Here is a 21,219-nt window from a genome sequence, read left to right as displayed (position 1 = left end):
AACCCTCTTGTAGAAAAGACAATATCCTAGGAATCCTAACCTTACTCCATGAGTAACTCTTGGATTCGCACCAGTATAAATATTTACGCCATATCTTATGGTAAATTTTTCTGGTAACAGGTTTCCGAGCCTGTATTAAGGTATCAATAACCGACTCCGAGAAGCCACGCTTTGATAGAATCAAGCGTTCAATCTCCATGCAGTCAGTCTCAGAGAAATTAGATTTGGATGATTGAAAGGACCCTGAATTAGAAGGTCCTGCCTCAGAGGCAGAGACCATGGTGGACAGGACGACATGTCCACTAGGTCTGCATACCAGGTCCTGCGTGGCCACGCAGGCGCTATCAGAATCACCGATGCTCTTTCCTGTTTGATCCTGGCAATCAGTCGAGGAAGCATCGGGAATGGTGGAAACACATAAGCCATGTTGAAGACCCAAGGGGCTGTCAGAGCATCTATCAGCACCGCTCTCGGGTCCCTGGACCTGGATCCGTAACAAGGAAGCTTGGCGTTCTGGCGAGATGCCATGAGATCCAGATCTGGTTTGCCCCAACGATGAATCAGTTGAGTGAAGACCTCCGGGTGAAGTTCCCACTCCCCCGGATGAAAAGTCTGGCGACTTAGAAAATCTGCGTCCCAGTTCTCCACGCCTGGGCTGTAGATCACTGACAGATGGCAAGAGTGAGACTCTGCCCAGCGAATTATCTTTGAGACTTCCAACATTGCTAGGGAACTCCTGGTTCCCCCTTGATGGTTGATGTAAGCCACAGTCGTGATGTTGTCCGACTGAAATCTGATGAACCTCAGAGTTGCTAACTGAGGCCAAGCCAGAAGAGCATTGAGTATTGCTCTCAACTCCAGAATATTTATTGGGAGGAGTTTCTCCTCCTGAGTCCATAATCCCTGAGCCTTCAGGGAGTTCCAGACTGCGCCCCAATCTAGAAGGCTGGCATCTGTTGTTACAATCGTCCAATCTGGCCTGCGAAAGGTCATACCCTTGGACAGATGGACCCGAGAAAGCCACCAGAGAAGAGAATCTCTGGTCTCTTGGTCCAGATTTAGCAGAGGGGACAAATCTGAATAATCCCCATTCCACTGACTTAGCATGCATAATTGCAGCGGTCTGAGATGCAGGCGCGCAAATGGCACTATGTCCATTGCCGCTACCATTAAGCCGATTACTTCCATGCACTGAGCCACTGACGGGCGTGGAACGGAATGAAAGGCACGGCAAGCATTTAGAAGCTTTGATAACCTGGACTCCGTCAGGTAAATTTTCATCTCTACAGAATCTATCAGAGTCCCTAGAAAGGAGACCCTTGTGAGTGGTGATAGAGAACTCTTTTCCACGTTCACTTTCCACCCATGCGACCTCAGAAATGCCAGAACTATCTCTGTATGAGACTTGGCCATTTGAAAGCTTGACGCCTGTATCAGGATGTCGTCTAGATACGGAGCCACCGCTATGCCTCGCGGTCTTAGAACCGCCAGAAGTGAGCCCAGAACCTTTGTAAAGATTCTCGGGGCCGTAGCCAACCCGAAGGGAAGAGCTACAAACTGGTTATGCCTGTCTAGAAAGGCAAATCTTAGGTACCGATAATGATCTTTGTGAATCGGTATATGAAGGTAGGCATCCTTTAAGTCTACCGTGGTCATGTATTGACCCTCTTGGATCATGGGTAGGATGGTTCGAATAGTTTCCATTTTGAATGATGGAACTCTTAGGAATTTGTTTAAGATTTTTAGGTCCAAGATTGGTCTGAAGGTTCCCTCTTTCTTGGGAACCACAAACAGATTCGAGTAAAACCCTTGCCCTTGTTCCGTCCGCGGAACTGGGTGGATCACCCCCAATACTAAGAGGTCTTGCACACAGCGTAGAAATGCCTCTTTCTTTATTTGGTTTGCTGATAACCTTGAAAGATGAAATCTCCCTTGTGGAGGATATGCTTTGAAGTCCAGAAGATATCCCTGAGATATGATCTCCAACGCCCAGGGATCTTGGACATCTCTTGCCCAAGCCTGGGCGAAGAGAGATAGTCTGCCCCCCACTAGATCCGTTTCCGGATAGGGGGCCCTCTCTTCATGTTGTCTTAGGGGCAGAAGAAGGCTTTCTGGCCTGCTTGCCCTTGTTCCAGGACTGGTTAGTTTTCCAGCCCTGTCTGTAATGAGCAACAGGTCCTTCCTGTTTTGGAGCGGAGGAAGTTGATGCTGCTCCTGCCTTGAAATTACGAAAGGCACGAAAATTAGACTGTTTGGCCTTTGACTTGGCCCTGTCCTGAGGAAGAGTATGACCCTTACCCCCAGTAATGTCAGCAATAATTTCTTTCAAGCCGGGCCCGAATAAGGTCTGCCCTTTGAAAAGAATATTAAGCAATTTAGATTTAGAAGTCACGTCAGCTGACCAGGATTTAAGCCATAGCGCTCTGCGCGCCTGGATGGCGAATCCGGAGTTCTTAGCCGTTAGTTTGGTTAAATGTACAACGGCATCAGAAACAAATTCATTAGCTAGCTTAAGTGCTTTAAGCTTGGCCATAATCTCATCCAATGGAGCTGTGCGAATGGCCTCTTCCAGAGACTCAAACCAGAATGCCGCAGCCGCAGTGACAGGCGCAATGCATGCAAGGGGCTGTAAGATAAAACCTTGTTGAACAAACATTTTCTTAAGGTAACCTTCTAATTTTTTATCCATTGGATCCGAAAAAGCACAACTATCCTCCACCGGGATAGTGGTACGCTTAGCTAAAGTAGAAACTGCTCCCTCCACCTTATTGACCGTCTGCCATAAGTCTCGTGTGGTGGCGTCTATCGGGAACATTTTTCTAAATATCGGAGGTGGGGAAAAGGGCACACCGGGTCTATCCCACTCCTTGCTAATAATTTCTGTAAGCCTTTTAGGTATAGGAAAAACGTCAGTACACACCGGTACCGCAAAGTATCTATCCAACCTACATACTTTCTCTGGAATTGAAACCGTGTTACAATCATTCAGAGCCGCTAATACCTCCCCTAGCAATACGCGGAGGTTCTCAAGCTTAAATTTAAAATTAGAAATCTCTGAATCCGGTCTCCCTGGATCAGATCCGTCACCCACAGAATGAAGCTCTCCGTCCTCATGTTCTGCAAATTGTGACGCAGTATCAGACATGGCTCTCACATCATCAGCGCGCTCTGTCCTTAACCCAGAGCTATCGCGCTTGCCTCTTAATTCAGGCAATTTAGATAATACCTCTGTCATAACAGCAGCCATGTCTTGCAAAGTGATTTGTATGGGCCTCTCTGATGCACTTGGCGCCACAATATCACGCGCCCCCTGAGCGGGAGGCGAAGGTACTGACACGTGAGGAGAGTTAGTCGGCATAACTTCCCCCTCGTTGTCTGGTGATAATTTCTTTACAGATATAGATTGACTTTTATTCAAAGTGACATCAATACATTTAGTACACATATTTCTGTGGGGCTCCACATTGGCCTTCAAACATAGTGAACAAACAGATTCATCTGTGTCAGACATGTTTAAACAGACTCGCAATGAGACTAGGAAGCTTGGAAAAACCTTTCAAATAAATTTACAAGCAATATAAAAAACGCTACTGCGCCTTTAAGAAGCACAAAAAAACGTCACAGTTGAAATAACAATGAACCAAATCAGTTATAGCAACCAAATTTTCACAGTAAATGTATTAAGTTAGAAAAGTATTGCACCCACTAGCAAATGGATGATTAACCCCTTAATACCCAAAAACGGATAATCAATTTAACAATTAACGTTTTTATCACAGTCAAACACACTGTCACAGGTCTGCTGTGACTGATTACCTCCCTCAAAATGACTTTTGAAGACCCCTGAGCTCTCTAGAGACGTCCTGGATCAAGGAGGAAGAAGCAGGAAGACTGAAACTGAATTTTTACTGCGCAAAAAAGCGCTAAAATAGGCTCCTCCCACTCCTATTACAACAGTGGGAAACCTCAGTTAATCGTTTCTATATAGAAATAAACAACAGCCATGTGGAAAATTTCATGCCCCAAAAGATTTATCACCAAAGTACCTCACAAAAAACGAATAACATGCCAGTAAACGTTTTAAACATACACTTTAAAAGTTAGATAGTGTTATTAATAAGCCTGCTACCAGTCGCTTCTACTGCAGTTAAGGCTTATACAATACTTCGGTATTAACAGTATTTTCATAAGTCAAATTCCATTCCTTAGAAAATTACTTATTGTACATACATTCATCAGCCTGATACCAGTCGCTGCTGCATTTAAGGCTGTACTTACATTACATCGGTATCAGCAGTATTTTCTTAGTCAATTCCATTCCTTAGAAAAATAATTTACTGCACATACCTCGTTTGCAGGATTCCCCGCATGCTATTCCCTTTCTGAAAGTTACCTCACTCCTCAGAATGTGCGAGAACAGCCAGTGGATCTTAGTTACTTCTGCTAAGATCATAGAAAACGCAGGCAGATTCTTCTTCTAAATACTGCCTGAGAACAAACAGCATACTCCGGTGCCATTTAAAATAACAAACTTTTGATTGAAGAAATAAACTAAGTATAAAAACACCACAGACCTCTCACAACGATCTATCTAGTTGAGTTGCAAGAGAATGACTGGATATGACATGTGAGGGGAGGAGCTATATAGCAGCTCTGCTTGGGTGATCCTCTTGCAACTTCCTGTTGGGAAGGAGATATAATCCCATAAGTAATGGATGACCCGTGGACTGAATACACTTAACAAGAGAAATGTGTATGTACCTTGCAAGTTTTTTTTTACATAAAACTGAATCCTAGCACCTGTCCATCAGTTACTAAGCAGCAACAAAGTTTATAGAAACTCCTTTAAAAAGATGTGAATGAATACTGACCTAATAACGCCAGGAACCTCTGTTCCCCACGGCACAGGGCCAGTTGTGGGGAGAACAAAGCGACCATTTGAGTTCTGAACTTTGTCCTTTAAGAAGATTGAAACCTGAGTAGAAAAATGTGTTTTATAGATAATTTGTGAAATCCTAGATTTCTAAATATTTTTTCAGCAACAGTAACAAATAAGATGACAATCCATGGACGAAAATATTTTCAGTCACAGAGACTTACATTAAATAATTGATATCAGGAAAAGTCTGTTTCTGCACACACACACACATGGCCAAGCAAAAAAAAAAAAGTTTGTCTGCATTTAGGTAGCTGAATATTTAAAACTTCATGGCAGCAGTAAATAATGCATTGCTAATTTTTATGCATATTCTTTAAAACTTATTAAACGTATTTATTGTAAATGTGAAAAAGCTGCATCCACTTAGAAGGTTTTGTAGGAGTAAGTGTATTAAAACAAAGTAAAATCTGATCAGTTACACTTGATAAACCACCAGAAGTGGACACTTATGGCCAGATGATCTAAGATTCACTAGATCAGACGTGGTTCTTCTTGCAACCCTTGCAGGGGCTGCCCTGGTGGAGTTATCGTAAAAAAAAAAAAAAAAAAAAAAAAAAAAAAAAGGGTCAGTCATTGTGAGTGGAAAGATGTCTCCTCAATGGAGCTCACTGGAAAGGAACATTTCATTCTGCAGGGCGAAGTTAGCAGTAAGCGCACTTTAAAAATTAAATTCTGAAACCAATATATATCAGATTATGCTGCTTTCTGCATATAGCATCTTACAATAGGCTATATTTTCGTATATGCATTTGTATTTGGGTTATAAGTATTCTGAGTGTTTTGAGAAAAGCTTAACATCTTTTAGTTTGCAAGAAAAAACTGAGATCTGTAGTGCAAGATGATGCTGGGATTAGAGAGACAATTTCATATAGGCCCATGGAATGCTCATGTTCAGACCAATTTCTGAAAATACAATTACGCTTTGTATGTTGTACTTATCAGTACCAATTTCTAAATTATTTTTGCACATCCAGTGTACTTAAATTATGATTTACGCTGTACATATTTATTATGATTTTTTTTCCTGTGTAATTTACACACAAATTTTTACGTTTTTAATAAAATACGATTTCTGGTGAAGAATTTTGTCATGATTTTTGATGCACCTTAACAATACAACTTTTTCCTGAGTATTTTTGTGTGAATGGTTCAATTATTCATTTTGTAAGATTTTTAATGTACAAATTTTATTGTACATTAAACTCCTCCTCATATGAAAATGCAGTATACGCCTCTTAGGGTGAAAACCTGTTTTAAGGATAAAAAAAAAGTGGCTTTAGATAATTCTACCAGGGAAATAGAACTAGCGAGCATTCTTTAATGCCAGCCCAGAGACCTTTAGATCATTGGGCCCTAAGTGGTCAATCATAATCTTTATGATATTGTTTTTAAATGTGTCCTTTATTGCTATCATGTTTTTGGAGTGATCACAATCCCAAATGCCATGTTATCGGGAAGGAAATTTGTTAAACAATCTAAAATTGCAAACACAAAGTTTGTTTTCTTTGCACATTATGGCCTAGATTTGGAGTTTGGCGGTAGATGGGTTGTTAACGCTACGCGGGCTTTTTTCTGGCCGCACCATAAAATTAACTCTGGTATCGAGAGTCCAAAAAAATGCTGCGTTAGGCTCCAAAAAAGGAGCGTAGAGCATTTTTACCGCAAATGCAACTCTCGATACCAGAGTTGCTTACGGACGCGGCCAACCTCAAAAACGTGCTCGTGCACGATTCTCCCATAGGAAACAATGGGGCAGTTTGAGCTGAAAAAAAACCTAACACCTGCAAAAAAGCAGCGTTCAGCTCCTAACGCAGCCCCATTGTTTCCTATGGGGAAACACTTCCTACGTCTGCACCCAACACTCTAACATGTACCCCGAGTCTAAACACCCCTAACCTTACACTTATTAACCCCTAATCTGCCGCCCCCGCTATCGCTGACCCCTGCATATTATTATTAACCCCTAATCTTCCGCTCCGTAAACCGCCGCAACTTACATTATCCCTATGTACCCCTAATCTGCTGCCCCTAACACCGCCGACCCCTGTATTATATTTATTAACCCCTAACCTGCCCCCCACAACGTCGCCGCCAGCTACTTACAATAATTAACCCCTAATCTGCCGACCGCAAAGCGCCGCCACCTACGTTATCCTTATGTTCCCCTAATCTGCTGCCCCTAACACCGCCGACCCCTATATTATATTTATTAACCCCTAATCTGCCCCCCTCAACGTCGCCGACACCTGCCTACACTTATTAACCCCTAATCTGCCGAGCGGACCTGAGCGCTACTATAATAAAGTTATTAACCCCTAATCCGCCTCACTAACCCTATCATAATTAGTATTAACCCCTAATCTTCCCTCCCTAACATCGCCGACACCTAACTTCAATTATTAACCCCTAATCTGACGACCGGAGCTCACCGCTACTATAATAAATGGATTAACCCCTAAAGCTAAGTCTAACCCTAACAATAACAAACCCCCTAACTTAAATATAATTTACATCTAACGAAATTAATTAACTCTTATTAAATAAATTATTCCTATTTAAAGCTAAATACTTACCTGTAAAATAAATCCTAATATAGCTACAATATAAATTATAATTACATTGTAGCTATTTTGGGGTTAATATTTATTTTACAGGCAACTTTGTAATTATTTTAACCAGGTACAATAGCTATTAAATAGTTAAGAACTATTTAATAGCTACCTAGTTAAAATAATAACAAAATTACCTGTAAAATAAATCCTAACCTAAGTTATAATTAAACCTAACACTACCCTATCAATAAATTAATTAAATAAAATATCTACAATTACCTACAATAAAACCTAACACTACACTATCAATAAATAAATTAAATACAATTCCTACAAATAACTACAATTACATAAACTAACTAAAGTACAAAAAATAAAAAAGAACTAAGTTACAAAAACTAAAAAAATATTTACAAACATAAGAAAAATATTACAACAATTTTAAACTAATTACACCTACTCTAAGCCCCCTAATAAAATAACAAAGACCCCCAAAATAAAAAAATGCCCTACCCTATTCTAAATTAATAGAGTTAAAAGCTCTTTTACCTTACCAGCCCTGAACAGGGCCCTTTGCGGGGCATGCCCCAAGAAAATCAGCTCTTTTGCCTGTAAAAAAAAAACATACAATACCCCCCCCCCAACATTACAACCCACCACCCACATACCCCTAATCTAACCCAACCCCCCCTTAAATAAACCTAACACTAAGCCCCTGAAGATCTTCCTACCTTGTCTTCACCTCAACAGGTATCACCGATCCGTCCTGGCATCCGGTGCTGAAGAGGTCCAGAAGAGGCTCCAAAGTCTTCCTCCTATCCGGCAAGAAGAGGACATCCGGACCGGCAAACATCTTCATCCAAGCGGCATCTTCGATCTTCTTCCATCCGGTGCGGAGCGGGTCCATGTTGAAGCAGCCGACGCGGATCCATCCTCTTCTTTCTGCGTCTCCCGACGAATGACGGTTCCTTTAAGGGACGTCATCCAAGATGGCGTCCCTCGAATTCCGATTGGCTGATAGGATTCTATCAGCCAATCGGAATTAAGGTAGGAATATTCTGATTGGCTGATGGAATCAGCCAATCAGAATCAAGTTCAATCCGATTGGCTGATCCAATCAGCCAATCAGATTGAGCTCGCATTCTATTGGCTGATCGGAACAGCCAATAGAATGCGAGCTCAATCTGATTGGCTGATTGGATCAGCCAATCGGATTGAACTTGATTCTGATTGGCTGATTCCATCAGCCAATCAGAATATTCCTACCTTAATTCCGATTGGCTGATAGAATCCTATCAGCCAATCGGAACTCGAGGGACGCCATCTTGGATGACGTCCCTTAAAGGAACCGTCATTCGTCGGGAGACGCAGAAAGAAGAGGATGGATCCGCGTCGGCTGCTTCAACATGGACCCGCTCCGCACCGGATGGAAGAAGATCGAAGATGCCGCTTGGATGAAGATGTTTGCCGGTCCGGATGTCCTCTTCTTGCCGGATAGGAGGAAGACTTTGGAGCCTCTTCTGGACCTCTTCAGCACCGGATGCCAGGACGGATCGGTGATACCTGTTGAGGTGAAGACAAGGTAGGAAGATCTTCAGGGGCTTAGTGTTAGGTTTATTTAAGGGGGGTTTGGGTTAGATTAGGGGTATGTGGGTGGTGGGTTGTAATGTTGGGGGGGGGTATTGTATGTTTTTTTTTACAGGCAAAAGAGCTGATTTTCTTGGGGCATGCCCCGCAAAGGGCCCTGTTCAGGGCTGGTAAGGTAAAAGAGCTTTTAACTCTATTAATTTAGAATAGGGTAGGGCATTTTTTTATTTTGGGGGTCTTTGTTATTTTATTAGGGGGCTTAGAGTAGGTGTAATTAGTTTAAAATTGTTGTAATATTTTTCTTATGTTTGTAAATATTTTTTTATTTTTTGTAACTTAGTTCTTTTTTATTTTTTGTACTTTAGTTAGTTTATGTAATTGTAGTTATTTGTAGGAATTGTATTTAATTTATTTATTGATAGTGTAGTGTTAGGTTTTATTGTAGGTATTTTATTTAATTAATTTATTGATAGGGTAGTGTTAGGTTTAATTATAACTTAGGTTAGGATTTATTTTACAGGTAATTTTGTTATTATTTTAACTAGGTAACTATTAAATAGTTCTTAACTATTTAATAGCTATTGTACCTGGTTAAAATAATTACAAAGTTGCCTGTAAAATAAATATTAATCCTAAAATAGCTACAATGTAATTATAATTTATATTGTAGCTATATTAGGATGTATTTTACAGGTAAGTATTTAGCTTTAAATAGGAATAATTTATTTAATAAGAGTTAATTAATTTCGTTAGATGTAAATTATATTTAAGTTAGGGGGGTGTTAGTGTTAGGGTTAGACTTAGCTTTAGGGGTTAATCCATTTATTATAGTAGCGGTGAGCTCCGGTCGTCAGATTAGGGGTTAATAATTGAAGTTAGGTGTCGGCGATGTTAGGGAGGGCAGATTAGGGGTTAATACTATTTATGATAGGGTTAGTGAGGCGGATTAGGGGTTAATAACTTTATTATAGTAGCGCTCAGGTCCGCTCGGCAGATTAGGGGTTAATAAGTGTAGGCAGGTGTCGGCGACGTTGAGGGGGGCAGATTAGGGGTTAATAAATATAATACAGGGGTCGGCGGTGTTAGGGGCAGCAGATTAGGGGTACATAAGGATAACGTAGGTGGCGGTCGGCAGATTAGGGGTTCAAAAAATTTAATTGAGTTGCGCGATGTGGGGGGACCTCAGTTTAGGGGTACATAGGTAGTTTATGGGTGTTAGTGTACTTTAGGGTACAGTAGTTAAGAGCTTTATGAACCGGCGTTAGCCCAGAAAGCTCTTAACTCCTGCTTTTTTTCTGCGGCTGGAGTTTTGTCGTTAGAGCTCTAACGCTCACTTCAGAAACGACTCTAAATACCGGAGTTAGGAAGATCCCATTGAAAAGATAGGATACGCAATTGACGTAAGGGGATCTGCGGTATGGAAAAGTCGCGGCTGAAAAGTGAGCGTTAGACCCTATTTTGAGTGACTCCAAATACCGGCGGTAGCCTAAAACCAGCGTTAGGAGCCTCTAACGCTGGTTTTCACGGCTACCGCCAAACTCTAAATCTAGGCCTATGTTTGCACAGTGTTATCATGTTAATAATACTTTATATCTTTGAAAACAGAATTTATGCTTACCTGATAAATTTCTTTCTTTCTCTTGTGATGTATCGAGTCCACGGATTCATCCATACTTATGGGATATTCTCCTTCCCTACAGGAAGTGGCAGAGAGAGCACCCACAGCAGAGCTGTCCATATAGTTCCTCCATTAGCTCCACTTCCCAGTCATTCGACCGAAGGCTAGGAAGAAAAAGGAGAAACTATAGGGTGCAGTGTTGACTGAAGTTTTTTAAATAAAAATATACTACCTGTCTTAAATAGACAGGGCGGGCCGTGGACTCAATACATCACAAGAGAAAGAAATTTATCAGGTAAGCATAAATTCTGTTTTCTCTTGTAAGATGTATCGAGTCCACGGATTCATCCATACTTATGGGATACGAATACCAAAGCTTTAGGACACGGATGAAGGGAGGGACAAGACAGGTACCTTAAACGGAAGGCACCACTGCTTGTAGAACCTTTCTCCCAAAAATAGCCTCCGAAGAAGCAAAACTATCAAATTTGGAAAATGTATGAAGCGAAGACCCAGTTGCCGCCTTACAAATCTGTTCAACAGAAGCCTCATTTTTAAAAGCCCATGTGGAAGCCACTGCTCTAGTAGAATGAGTAGTAATTCTTTCAGGAGGCTGCTGGCCAGCAGTCTCATAAGCCAAACAGATGAAGCTTTTCAGCCAAAAGGAAAGAGGTAGCCGTAGCCTTTTGACCTCTCCGTTTACCAGAATAAACAACAAACAATGAAGATGTTTGACGGAAATCTTTAGTTGCTTGTAAGTAGAACTTTAAAGCACGAACCACATAAAGATTGTGCAACAGACGTTCCTTCTTTGATGAAGGATTAGGACACAGAGAAGGAACAACAATCTCCTGATTGATATTCCTATTAGAAACAACCTTAGGAAGAAACCCAGGTTTGGTACGCAAAACCACCTTATCTGCATGGAAAACTAGGTAAGGTGAGTCACATTGAAAAGCAGATAACTCAGAAACTCTTTGAGCCGAAGAGATAGCTACTAAAAACAAAACTTTCCAAGATAGAAGCTTAATATCTATGGAATGCATAGGTTCAAACGGAACCCCTTGAAGAACATTAAGAACCAAATTTAGGCTCCATGGTGGAGCAACAGGTTTAAATACAGGCTTGATCCTGACCAAGGCCTGACTAAACGCTTGAACGTCTGGGACATGTGCCAGACGTTTGTGTAAAAGAATAGACAAAGCAGATATTTGTCCTTTTAAGGAACTAACTGATAATCCCTTCTCCAATCCTTCTTGGAGAAAGGACAAAATTCTAGGAATCCTAATCTTACTCCATGAGTAACCCTTGGATTCACACCAACAAAGATATCTGCGCCAAATCTTATGATAGATTTTCCTGGTGACAGGCTTTCTAGCCTGAATCAGGGTATCAATGACCAACTCAGAGAAACCACGCTTTGATAGAATCAGGCGTTCAATCTCCAAGCAGTCAGATGCAGAGAAGTTAGATTTGGATGCTTGAATGGACCTTGGATTAGAAGGTCCTGCCTCATTGGCAGAGTCCACGGTGGAACAGATGACATGTCCACCAGGTCTGCATACCAAGTCCTGCGTGGCCACGCAGGCGCTATCAGAATCACCGAAGCTCTCTCCTGCTTGATTCTGGCAACCAGACGTGGGAGGAGAGGAAACGGTGGAAATACATAAACCAGATTGAAGGTCCAGGGCACTGCTAGAGCATCTATCAGTACCACCTGGGGATCCCGGGACCTGGACCCGTAACAAGGAAGTTTGGCGTTCTGTCGGGACGCCATCAGATCCAATTCTGGTGTGCCCCATAGCTGAGTCAGCTGGGCAAATACCTCCGGATGGAGCTCCCACTCCCCCGGATGAAAAGTCTGACGACTTAGGAAATCCGTCTCCCAGTTCTTTACCCCTGGGATATGGATTGCTGAGAGATGGCAAGAGTGATCCTCCGCCCATCGGATTAATTTGGTTACCTCCATCATCGCTAGAGAACTCCGTGTTCCTCCTTGATGATTGATATAGGCTACAGTCGTGATGTTGTCCAACTGAAATTTGATGAATTTGGCCGCAGCTAGCTGAGGCCATGCCTGAAGCGCATTGAATATCGCTCTCAGTTCTAGAATGTTTATTGGGAGGAGAGATTCCTCCAGAGACCATAAACCCTGTGCTTTCAGGGAATTCCAGACTGCACCCCAGCCTAGCAGGCTGGCATCTGTCGTTACTATGAGCCACTCTGGCCTGCGGAAACACATTCCCTGAGACAGGTGGTCCTGAGACAACCACCAGAGAAGAGAATCTCTGGTCTCTTGGTCCAGATGCAGTTGAGGAGATAAATCTGCATAATCCCCATTCCACTGTTTGAGCATGCATAGTTGCAGTGGTCTGAGGTGTAGGCGGGCATAAGGAACTATGTCCATTGCCGCTACCATGAGTCCGATTACCTCCATACACTGAGCCACTGATGGCCGAGGAATGGAATGAAGAGCTCGGCAAGTGATTAAAAGTTTTGATTTTCTGACCTCCGTCAGAAATATTTTCATTTCTACAGAGTCTATCAGAGTCCCTGGGAAGGAAACTCTTGTGAGAGGCACGAGAGAACTCTTTTTTATGTTCACCTTCCATCCGTGAGATCTCAGAAAAGCCAACACGATGTCCGTGTGAGACTTGGCTAGCTGGAAAGTCGACGCCTGAATTAAGATGTCGTCTAGATAAGGCGCCACTGCTATACCCCGTGGTCTTAGAACTGCCAAAAGGGACCCTAGCACCTTTGTGAGAATTCTGGGAGCCGTGGCCAACCCGAAAGGAAGGGCCACAAACTGGTAATGCCTGTCCAGTAAGGCGAATCTGAGGAATTGATGATGATCTCTGTGAATAGGGATGTGTAGATATGCATCCTTTAAATCCACGGTAGTCATATATTGACCCTCCTGGATCAGAGGAAGAATAGTCCGAATAGTCTCCATCTTGAAAGATGGTACTCTGAGGAATTTGCTTAGAATTTTGAGATCCAAGATCGGTCTGAAATTTCCCCCTTTTTTGGGAACCACAAACAGGTTGGAGTAAAAACCTAGCCCTTGTTCCGCTCTTGGAACTGGGCGGATCACTCTCATGGTATGTAGGTCTTCTACACAGTGTAAGAACGCCTCTCTCTTTGTCTGTTTTGCAGACAATTGAGAAATATGAAATCTCACCCTTGGGGGGGAGTCGTTGAAGTCCAGAAGATATCCTTGGGACACAATTTCTAAAGCCCAGGAATCATGAACATCTCTTGCCCAAGCCTGAGCGAAGAGAGAGAGTCTGCCCCCTACTAGATCCGGTCCGGGACCGGGGGCTACCCCTTCATACTGTCTTAGAGGCAGCAGCAGGCTTCTTGGCCTGTTTACCTTTGTTCCAAGCCTGGTTAGGTCTCTAGACTGACTTGGATTGGACAGAATTCCCCTCTTGCTTTGCTGCAGGGGAAGCTGAAGCGGGACCTTTGAAGTTCCGAAAGGAATGAAAATTATTTTGTTTGATCCTCATCTTATTTGTTTTATCCTGAGGGAGGACATGGCCTTTCCCTCCAGTGATGTCTTAAATAAGTCTTAAATAATTTATTTCAGTGTAGGCCCGAATAGGGTCTTTCCTTTGAAAGGGATGTTCAACAATTTAGATTTTGATGACACATCAGCAGACCAGGACTTAAGCCATAACGCCCTGCGTGCTAAAATGGCAAAACCTGAATTCTTTGCCGCTAATTTAGCCATTTGGAAAGCGGCATCTGTAATGAAAGAATTAGCCAACTTAAGGGCCTTAATTCTATCCATAATATCCTCTAATGGAGTCTCCACCTGGAGAGCCTCTTCTAGAGCCTCAAACCAGAAAGCAGCTGCAGTAGTTACAGGAACAATGCATGCAATAGGTTGGAGAAGAAAACCTTGATGAACAAAAATTTTCTTTAGGAGACCCTCTAATTTTTTATCCATAGGATCTTTGAAAGCACAACTGTCTTCGATAGGTATAGTTGTACGCTTAGCAAGAGTAGAAATAGCTCCCTCCACCTTAGGAACAGTCTGCCACGAGTCCTGTATGGTGTCAGATATGGGAAACATTTTCTTAAAAACAGGAGGGGGAGCGAACGGAATACCTGGTCTATCCCACTCCTTAGTAACAATAGTCAGAATCCTCTTAGGGACTGGAAAAACAGAACAGAAAAAAACAGAATTTATGTATCTAAGTATCTGTCCATTTTACACAATTTCTCTGGGACCACTATAGGGTCACAATCGTCTAGAGTAGCTAATACCTCCTTGAGCAATAAGCGGAGGTGTTCAAGCTTAAATTTAAAGGCCGTCATATCAGAATCTGTCTGAGGGAGCGTCTTTCCTGAATCAGAAATCTCGCCCTCAGATAACAAATCCCTTACCCCTACTTCAGAACATTGTGAGGGTATATCGGATACGGCTACTAAAGTGTCAGACGGCTCAGCATTTGTTCTTAACCCAGAGCTGTCACGCTTTCCTTGTAAACCAGGCAGTTTAGAGAAAACCTCTGTGAGGGTTTTATTCATAACTATGGCCATGTCTTGTAAAGTAAATGAATTAAGACGCACTAGAGGTACTTGGCGTCACTTGTGCGGGCGTTACTGGTTGTGACACTTGGGGAGAGCTAGATGCTAAACCCTCATTTCCTTCTAACTGAGAATCATCTATTGCAATATTTTTTAAGTGCTAAAATATGCTCTTTATAATTTATAGACATATTAGTGCAAGTGGGACACATTCTAAGAGGGGGTTCCACAATGGCTTCTAAACACATAGAACAAGGATTTTCCTTGGTGTCAGACATGTTAAACAGGCTAGTAATGAAACAAACAAGCTTGGAAAACACTTTAATCAAAGAAAATAACACTTTAAACAAAAACGGTACTGTGCCTTTAAGAGAAAAAAAGCTGCACAAACTCTGCAAAACAGTGTAAAAAAGCAGTAAACAAAACGAAATTTTTACAGTAGCATTATAAAGCCTTAGTAACTTTGCACCACTATGCAAATAAACAATTAATCCCTTAATGTAAAAACCAGATTGAAAAAACTTCAAAACCGGTAAAATAACGTTCAACACCTTGCCACAGCTTTGCTGTGGCGCCTACCTGCCCTTTAGGAACGATTTGTGGGGAAAAAACCTCTTCACAGCCCTCAAATACAGCAGGAATCTCTGGAGAAGTAGCTGGGTGCTTCTGAGGTAAATAAACTGTAAATAGGCCCCTCCCACCTCACTCGATGTTATGGGGCCTAAAAGAAACACCACAGAGTGGGTTAATAACCCTTAAACAAGCCACAAAGACCCCTTAAAGTCCCTCAAAAAACGTTTTATTTGTAATTAAACCAAAACGTTTTTTTCCTATTAGTGTCACCAGTAACTATGAGCCTTTTATGCAAGCTTGGATTCCTCTTTTACTGAATACAGCTTACCTTTCCCTCATGGGGATATTGCCAGCCTTTTCTAGAAATAACACAGTCTGTCTAGAAAAAATAGACTGAACATACCTTAATGCAGTTTAGCCTGCAAACTGTTCCCCCAACTGAAGTTTTCCTGTACTCTTCAGCCCTTGTGAGAACAGCAGTGGATCTTAGTTACAAAATGCTAAGATCATCATCCTCCTTGCAGAAATCTTCATCCCTTTTCTGCCAGAGAGTAAATAGTACACACCGGTACCATTTAAAATAACAAACTTTTGCTTGAGAAAATAAAAACTAACATTTTTGTCACCACACTTCCTTTGCCCTTCCTAGCAGTTAAGCAGGCAGAGAGAATGACTGGGGGGTGGAGCTAAGGGAGGAGCTATATGGACAGCTCTGCTGTGGGTGCTCTCTCTGCCACTTCCTGTAGGGAAGGAGAATATCCCATAAGTATGAATCGGAGAATACGGGTGGGGGCCCTGGACTCTCCTTGTACAGAAAGAAATGAAATTATCTGGTAAGCATAATTTATGTTTTCCTTCTTAATACAAGGAGAGTCCACGGCATCATTCCTTACTGTTGAGAAACTTATACCCAAGCTCTAGAGGACACTGAATGATAACGGGAGGGACAAAAGAGATGCGGACACTAATCTGAGGGCGCCACAGCCTGCAAAACCTTTCTCCTGAAGGCTGCTTCAGCTGAAGCAAAAACTTCAAACTTGTAAAATTTAGAAAAAAAGTGTGTAAGGAGGACCAGGTGGCCACCTTACAAATCTGCTCCATAGAGGCCTCATTTTTAAAGGCCCAAGAGGAAGCCACTGCTCTATTAGAATGAGCCGTAATTCTCTGAGGAGGTCTATGTCCTGCTGTCTCATAGGCTAAGCGGATAAGACTCCTCAACATAAAAGATAAGGAAGTCGAAGAGACCTTCTGGCCCTTAGGCTTCCCAGAGTATGCCACAAATAAGGAAGAAGCTTGTCTAAAATCTTTAGTAGCTTGAAGATAAAACTTCAAGGCGCGAACCACGTCCAAGTTATGAAGCAAACGTTCCTTTGAAGAAGAAGGATTAAGCTATAATGAAGGGACCACAACCTCTTGAATTATGTTGCGGTCTGACACGACTTTAGGGAGAAACCCTAACTAAGTCAGCAGGACAGCCTTATCCGGATGGAATACCAGATAAGGAGGCTCACATTGCAAGGTAGCAATCTCAGATAATCTGTGCGCCGAAGCAATAGCCAGTAGAAAGAGGACTTTCCAGGACTAAAATATCGATCTCATGCATGGAGCCCGTTGCAAAAGCTAACCAGATTCAGACTCCAAGGAGGAGCGGAAAATCTGAACACAGGTCTGACCCTCATCAGAGCCTTAACAAAGGACTGAGCATCTGAAAGCTCAGAGAGCCTCTTGTGCAGTAAAACAGACAAGGCCGAAATCTGTCCCCTCAGGGAACTGGCCAAAAGACCCTTCTCCAGACCATCCTGGAGAAACATCAGAATCCTGGCAACCTTGACTTTATGCCAAGGAAACCCACGCTCTTCACACCAGAATAAGTAGGTTCTCCACACCTTATGATAGATGCAACGAGTAACTGGCCTACGAGCTTGAATAAGAGTATCAATAACGCTCTCAGAAAACCCTCTCTTGGCTAGGACTAAGCGCTCAATCTTCACGCAGTCAGCCTCAGAGAATCTAGATTTTGGTGAACAAAAGGACCTTGTTCCAGCAGATCCCTGCTACAAGGTAACCTCCATGGAGGAGGAGAAGACATCCTCACTAGATCCCCGAACCACGTCCTTCGCAGCCACAATGGAGCAATCAGTATCACTGACGCTTGCTCCTGCTTGATGCGGGCCACTACACGAGGAAGGAGTGGCAAAGGCGGAAAAAGGTAGATTAGATTAAACCTCCAAGGCACCGCTAATGCATCTTTTAGCTCTGCCTGAGGATCTCTGGACCTCGACCCATATCTGGGTAGTTTGGTATTGAGACGAGATGCCATGAGATCCATCTCCGGCGTCCCCCACCTGAAGCATATCTCGGCAAACACTTCGGGATGGAGAGACCATTCCCCCGGATAAAAGGATTGTCTGCTGAGAAAGTCCACTTCCGGAATGTGGATCGCTGACAGCTAACAGTTGTGGGCCTCCGCCCACTCCAGAATATGAGATACTTCCCTCATCGCTAGGGAGCTTCTCGTTCTAGCTTGATGGTTGATGTAAGCCACCAAGGTTATATTGTCTGATTGGAATCTGATAAACTGGGCCGAACCCCAGAGGCCAAGCCTTCAGAGCATTGTAAATTGCTTGAAGTTCGAAAATGTTGATCGGGAGGGAGCTTTCATTCTGCGACCACAGGCCCTGTGCGTTCTTGGCACACCAAACAGCTCCCCATCCTGAGAGGCTCGTGTCGATAGTCATAATCTCCCAGGATGGTCTGAGAAAAGATGTCCCTCGGGACAGATGATCTGGACAGAGCCACCAAGAGAGTGATTCTCTCTACCGGTTGTCCAGGGAAATCTGTTGAGACAGATCTGAATGATCACCGTTCCACTGCCTCAGCATGCACAGCTGTATCGGTCTGAGACGAAACCTTGCATGAGACCAATTACCTCCATACACCGAGCCACAGATGGCCTTAAGGAGTTCAAGAGGGCAAGACATACCAAAGCTAGTTTGCTCCGTCTCTGGTCGGTTAGAAATATCCTCATGGATACTGAATCTATTATAGTGCCCAGGAATTCTACCCTGGTGCATGGGATGAGAGAACTCTTCTCTAAGTTTATCTTCCATTCATGTGATCGAAGAAGAGAGAGAAGAGAAACTGAAAGGTCTTCTGCAAGACGAAAGGATGGTGCTTGAACCAGAATATCATCCAAGTAGGGAGCTACTGCTATACCTTGGGTTCTGGCAACAGCCAGGAGAGCTACCAGAACCTTTGTGAAGATTCTTGGGGCCGTAGCAAGACCAAACGGGAGAGCAATGAACTGGAAGTGCTGATCCAGGAACGCAAACCTTAGGAACTGGAAGTGGTCCCTGTGGATTGGAACATGAAGGTAGGCATCCTTCAAATCTATAGTGGTCATGAACTGTCCTTCCTGAACTAGAGGAAGAATGGACCTTATTGTCTCCATCTTGAAAGAGGGGACATTTAGAAACTTTAGGTCCAGAATTGGGCGGAAAGATCCCGCATGCACCTCAGAAAGGCTTCCCAGTTTTCTGGTTTTAAAGACAGGCTTGAGAGGAGAAATCTGCCCTTGGGAGGGTGAGATTTGAAACCTATCTTGTATCCCTGAGCTATGACATCCAGGACCCGTGAATCCTGCACGTTCCTGGACCAAGCGTCTGAAAACAGCGACAGTCTGCCCCCTACACAATCCAGCTGTGGATCGGGGCCCACCCCTTAATGCTGACTTGTTCTCGGCGGGCTTCTTGTTCTGCTTGGATTTATTCCAGGATTGGGCCGGCTTCCAAGTGCTCTTGGTGTGTTCGGGCTTAGAGGAGGACTGCTGACATTGGGACTTCTCAAAACGAAAGGAACGAAAATTAGATCCTTGTCCCTTAGACTTGTTCTTTTTATCCTGCGGTAGGAAGGCACCCTTTACCCCAGTAACCGTGGAGATAATAGAGTCCAGGTCTGGACCAAATAAAATGTTTTTCTTAAAAGGAAGGGAAAGTAGTCTAGACTTAGAAGTAATGTCCGCAGACCAGGACTTTAGCCAAAGTGCCTGACGCGTCTGTACCGAGAAACCAGATATCTTAGCATTCAGGCAAATAATCTGCATGTTTGCATCACATATAAAAGAATTAGCAATTCTCAAAGCCTTAATTCTTTCCTGGATAACATCGAGGGGACCCTCGCCCTCGATCAATTTCGCTAAGGAGTCGCACCAATAGGCTGCAGCTCCAGTAACCTGCCGGTTGAAATAAATATCCTGTATGCTGAAACGTTTTTCTGAGAAAAGTCTCCATTTTCTTATCCATCGGATCTCTGAAAGACGAGCTATCCTGAAGAGGGATAGTAGTACGCTTAGCTAACGTGAAGATAGCACCATCTACCTTAGGGAGATAAGCGACCTCTCCGACAGCTAGCTCGGTCAGGAAGGAGAAAATGAAAGTGTGACCACACCCGGTCACATGGTGTGCAATGCAGGACAACCCCTGCTATGAGATAAAACGCGCCAATGCTATCAAGCTGCGTAGCATTCAAAGTGAAAGTAAAAACCTGTATGTTCTGTTACCGCATAACAACAGTCTATGAGCCCAAAAATAAATCTCACATAAAAGCAGCATAAATCAAAGAACACATTTGATTAATCCCCACTGTTCAATAACCTCTCTCAGGAGATATTAACCGATGATTCTATTAAAATAAAAGGAGTCACACTGTGACCGTCTTCAGTGTTATCAACATAAGTAAAATTGAAACGATCTTACCAGAATCCATGCTGTGGAACAGAAACACAGCCTCTCAAGTGTGACAGTCTTGTAGCATCGATTCTGACATGGACTTGAGTAAAGAAAAGCAGACAGTGAAGCTCGTCAAAACTGGTTGCTTAGGGAGCTGTTAGCAGGCAGTCTGGATGGGTTCGCAGAAAGACTTTCCCTGCATCTCCAGACTCTAACTTTCGTCAGTGCTCTCACTGAGAGGCTGACAAAACTACTTAAAACTTCAGTTCCATAGCGAAAGGCATATATCCCTCCAGAGGAACAAACTCCGAAATCTTCTGACACTTCTCTGCCATCCTCTTGTGATGAAAGGCAAAGAATGACTGGGGGATAGAGGGAGTGGGAGAGGCATTTAAGCCTTTGGCTTTGCCTCCTCCTGGTGGCCAGGTTCAGTATTTCCCAACAGTAAGGAATGATGCTGTGGACTCTCCTTGTATTAAAGGGACAGTAAACGTTAAAATATAATTGCCCTTAGCGTTAAGTCTATTACTTTCTAAATACATTAGCCCAAGTTTGCAGAACAAAAACGCAGTGGAAGCGTTTAAAAAACATAATTTATGCTTACCTGATAAATTCCTTTCTTCTGTTGTGTGATCAGTCCACGGGTCATCATTACTTCTGGGATATAACTCCTCCCCAACAGGAAAT

At 43.0% G+C, this 21,219-nt stretch overlaps 1 protein-coding gene across 2 annotated transcripts in view; it reads right to left on the bottom strand.

Annotated features, from left to right (window-relative positions):
* Nucleotides 1-21,219, bottom strand: part of OSCP1 (organic solute carrier partner 1) — a 269,469-nt gene that overhangs the window by 105,689 nt on the left and 142,561 nt on the right. For both annotated transcript variants that reach the window (XM_053707128.1, XM_053707129.1), the window contains one exon: nucleotides 4,872-4,975. In XM_053707128.1, the coding sequence (XP_053563103.1) occupies nucleotides 4,872-4,975 (104 nt within the window). The remainder of the gene's footprint in view (nucleotides 1-4,871; nucleotides 4,976-21,219) is intronic.

This window comes from Bombina bombina, chromosome 3 (genome assembly GCF_027579735.1).
Source record: "Bombina bombina isolate aBomBom1 chromosome 3, aBomBom1.pri, whole genome shotgun sequence".
Taxonomy (NCBI): domain Eukaryota; kingdom Metazoa; phylum Chordata; class Amphibia; order Anura; family Bombinatoridae; genus Bombina; species Bombina bombina.
Note: the sequence above shows the minus strand (reverse complement) of the source record. Positions and strands in the feature narration are given on the sequence as shown.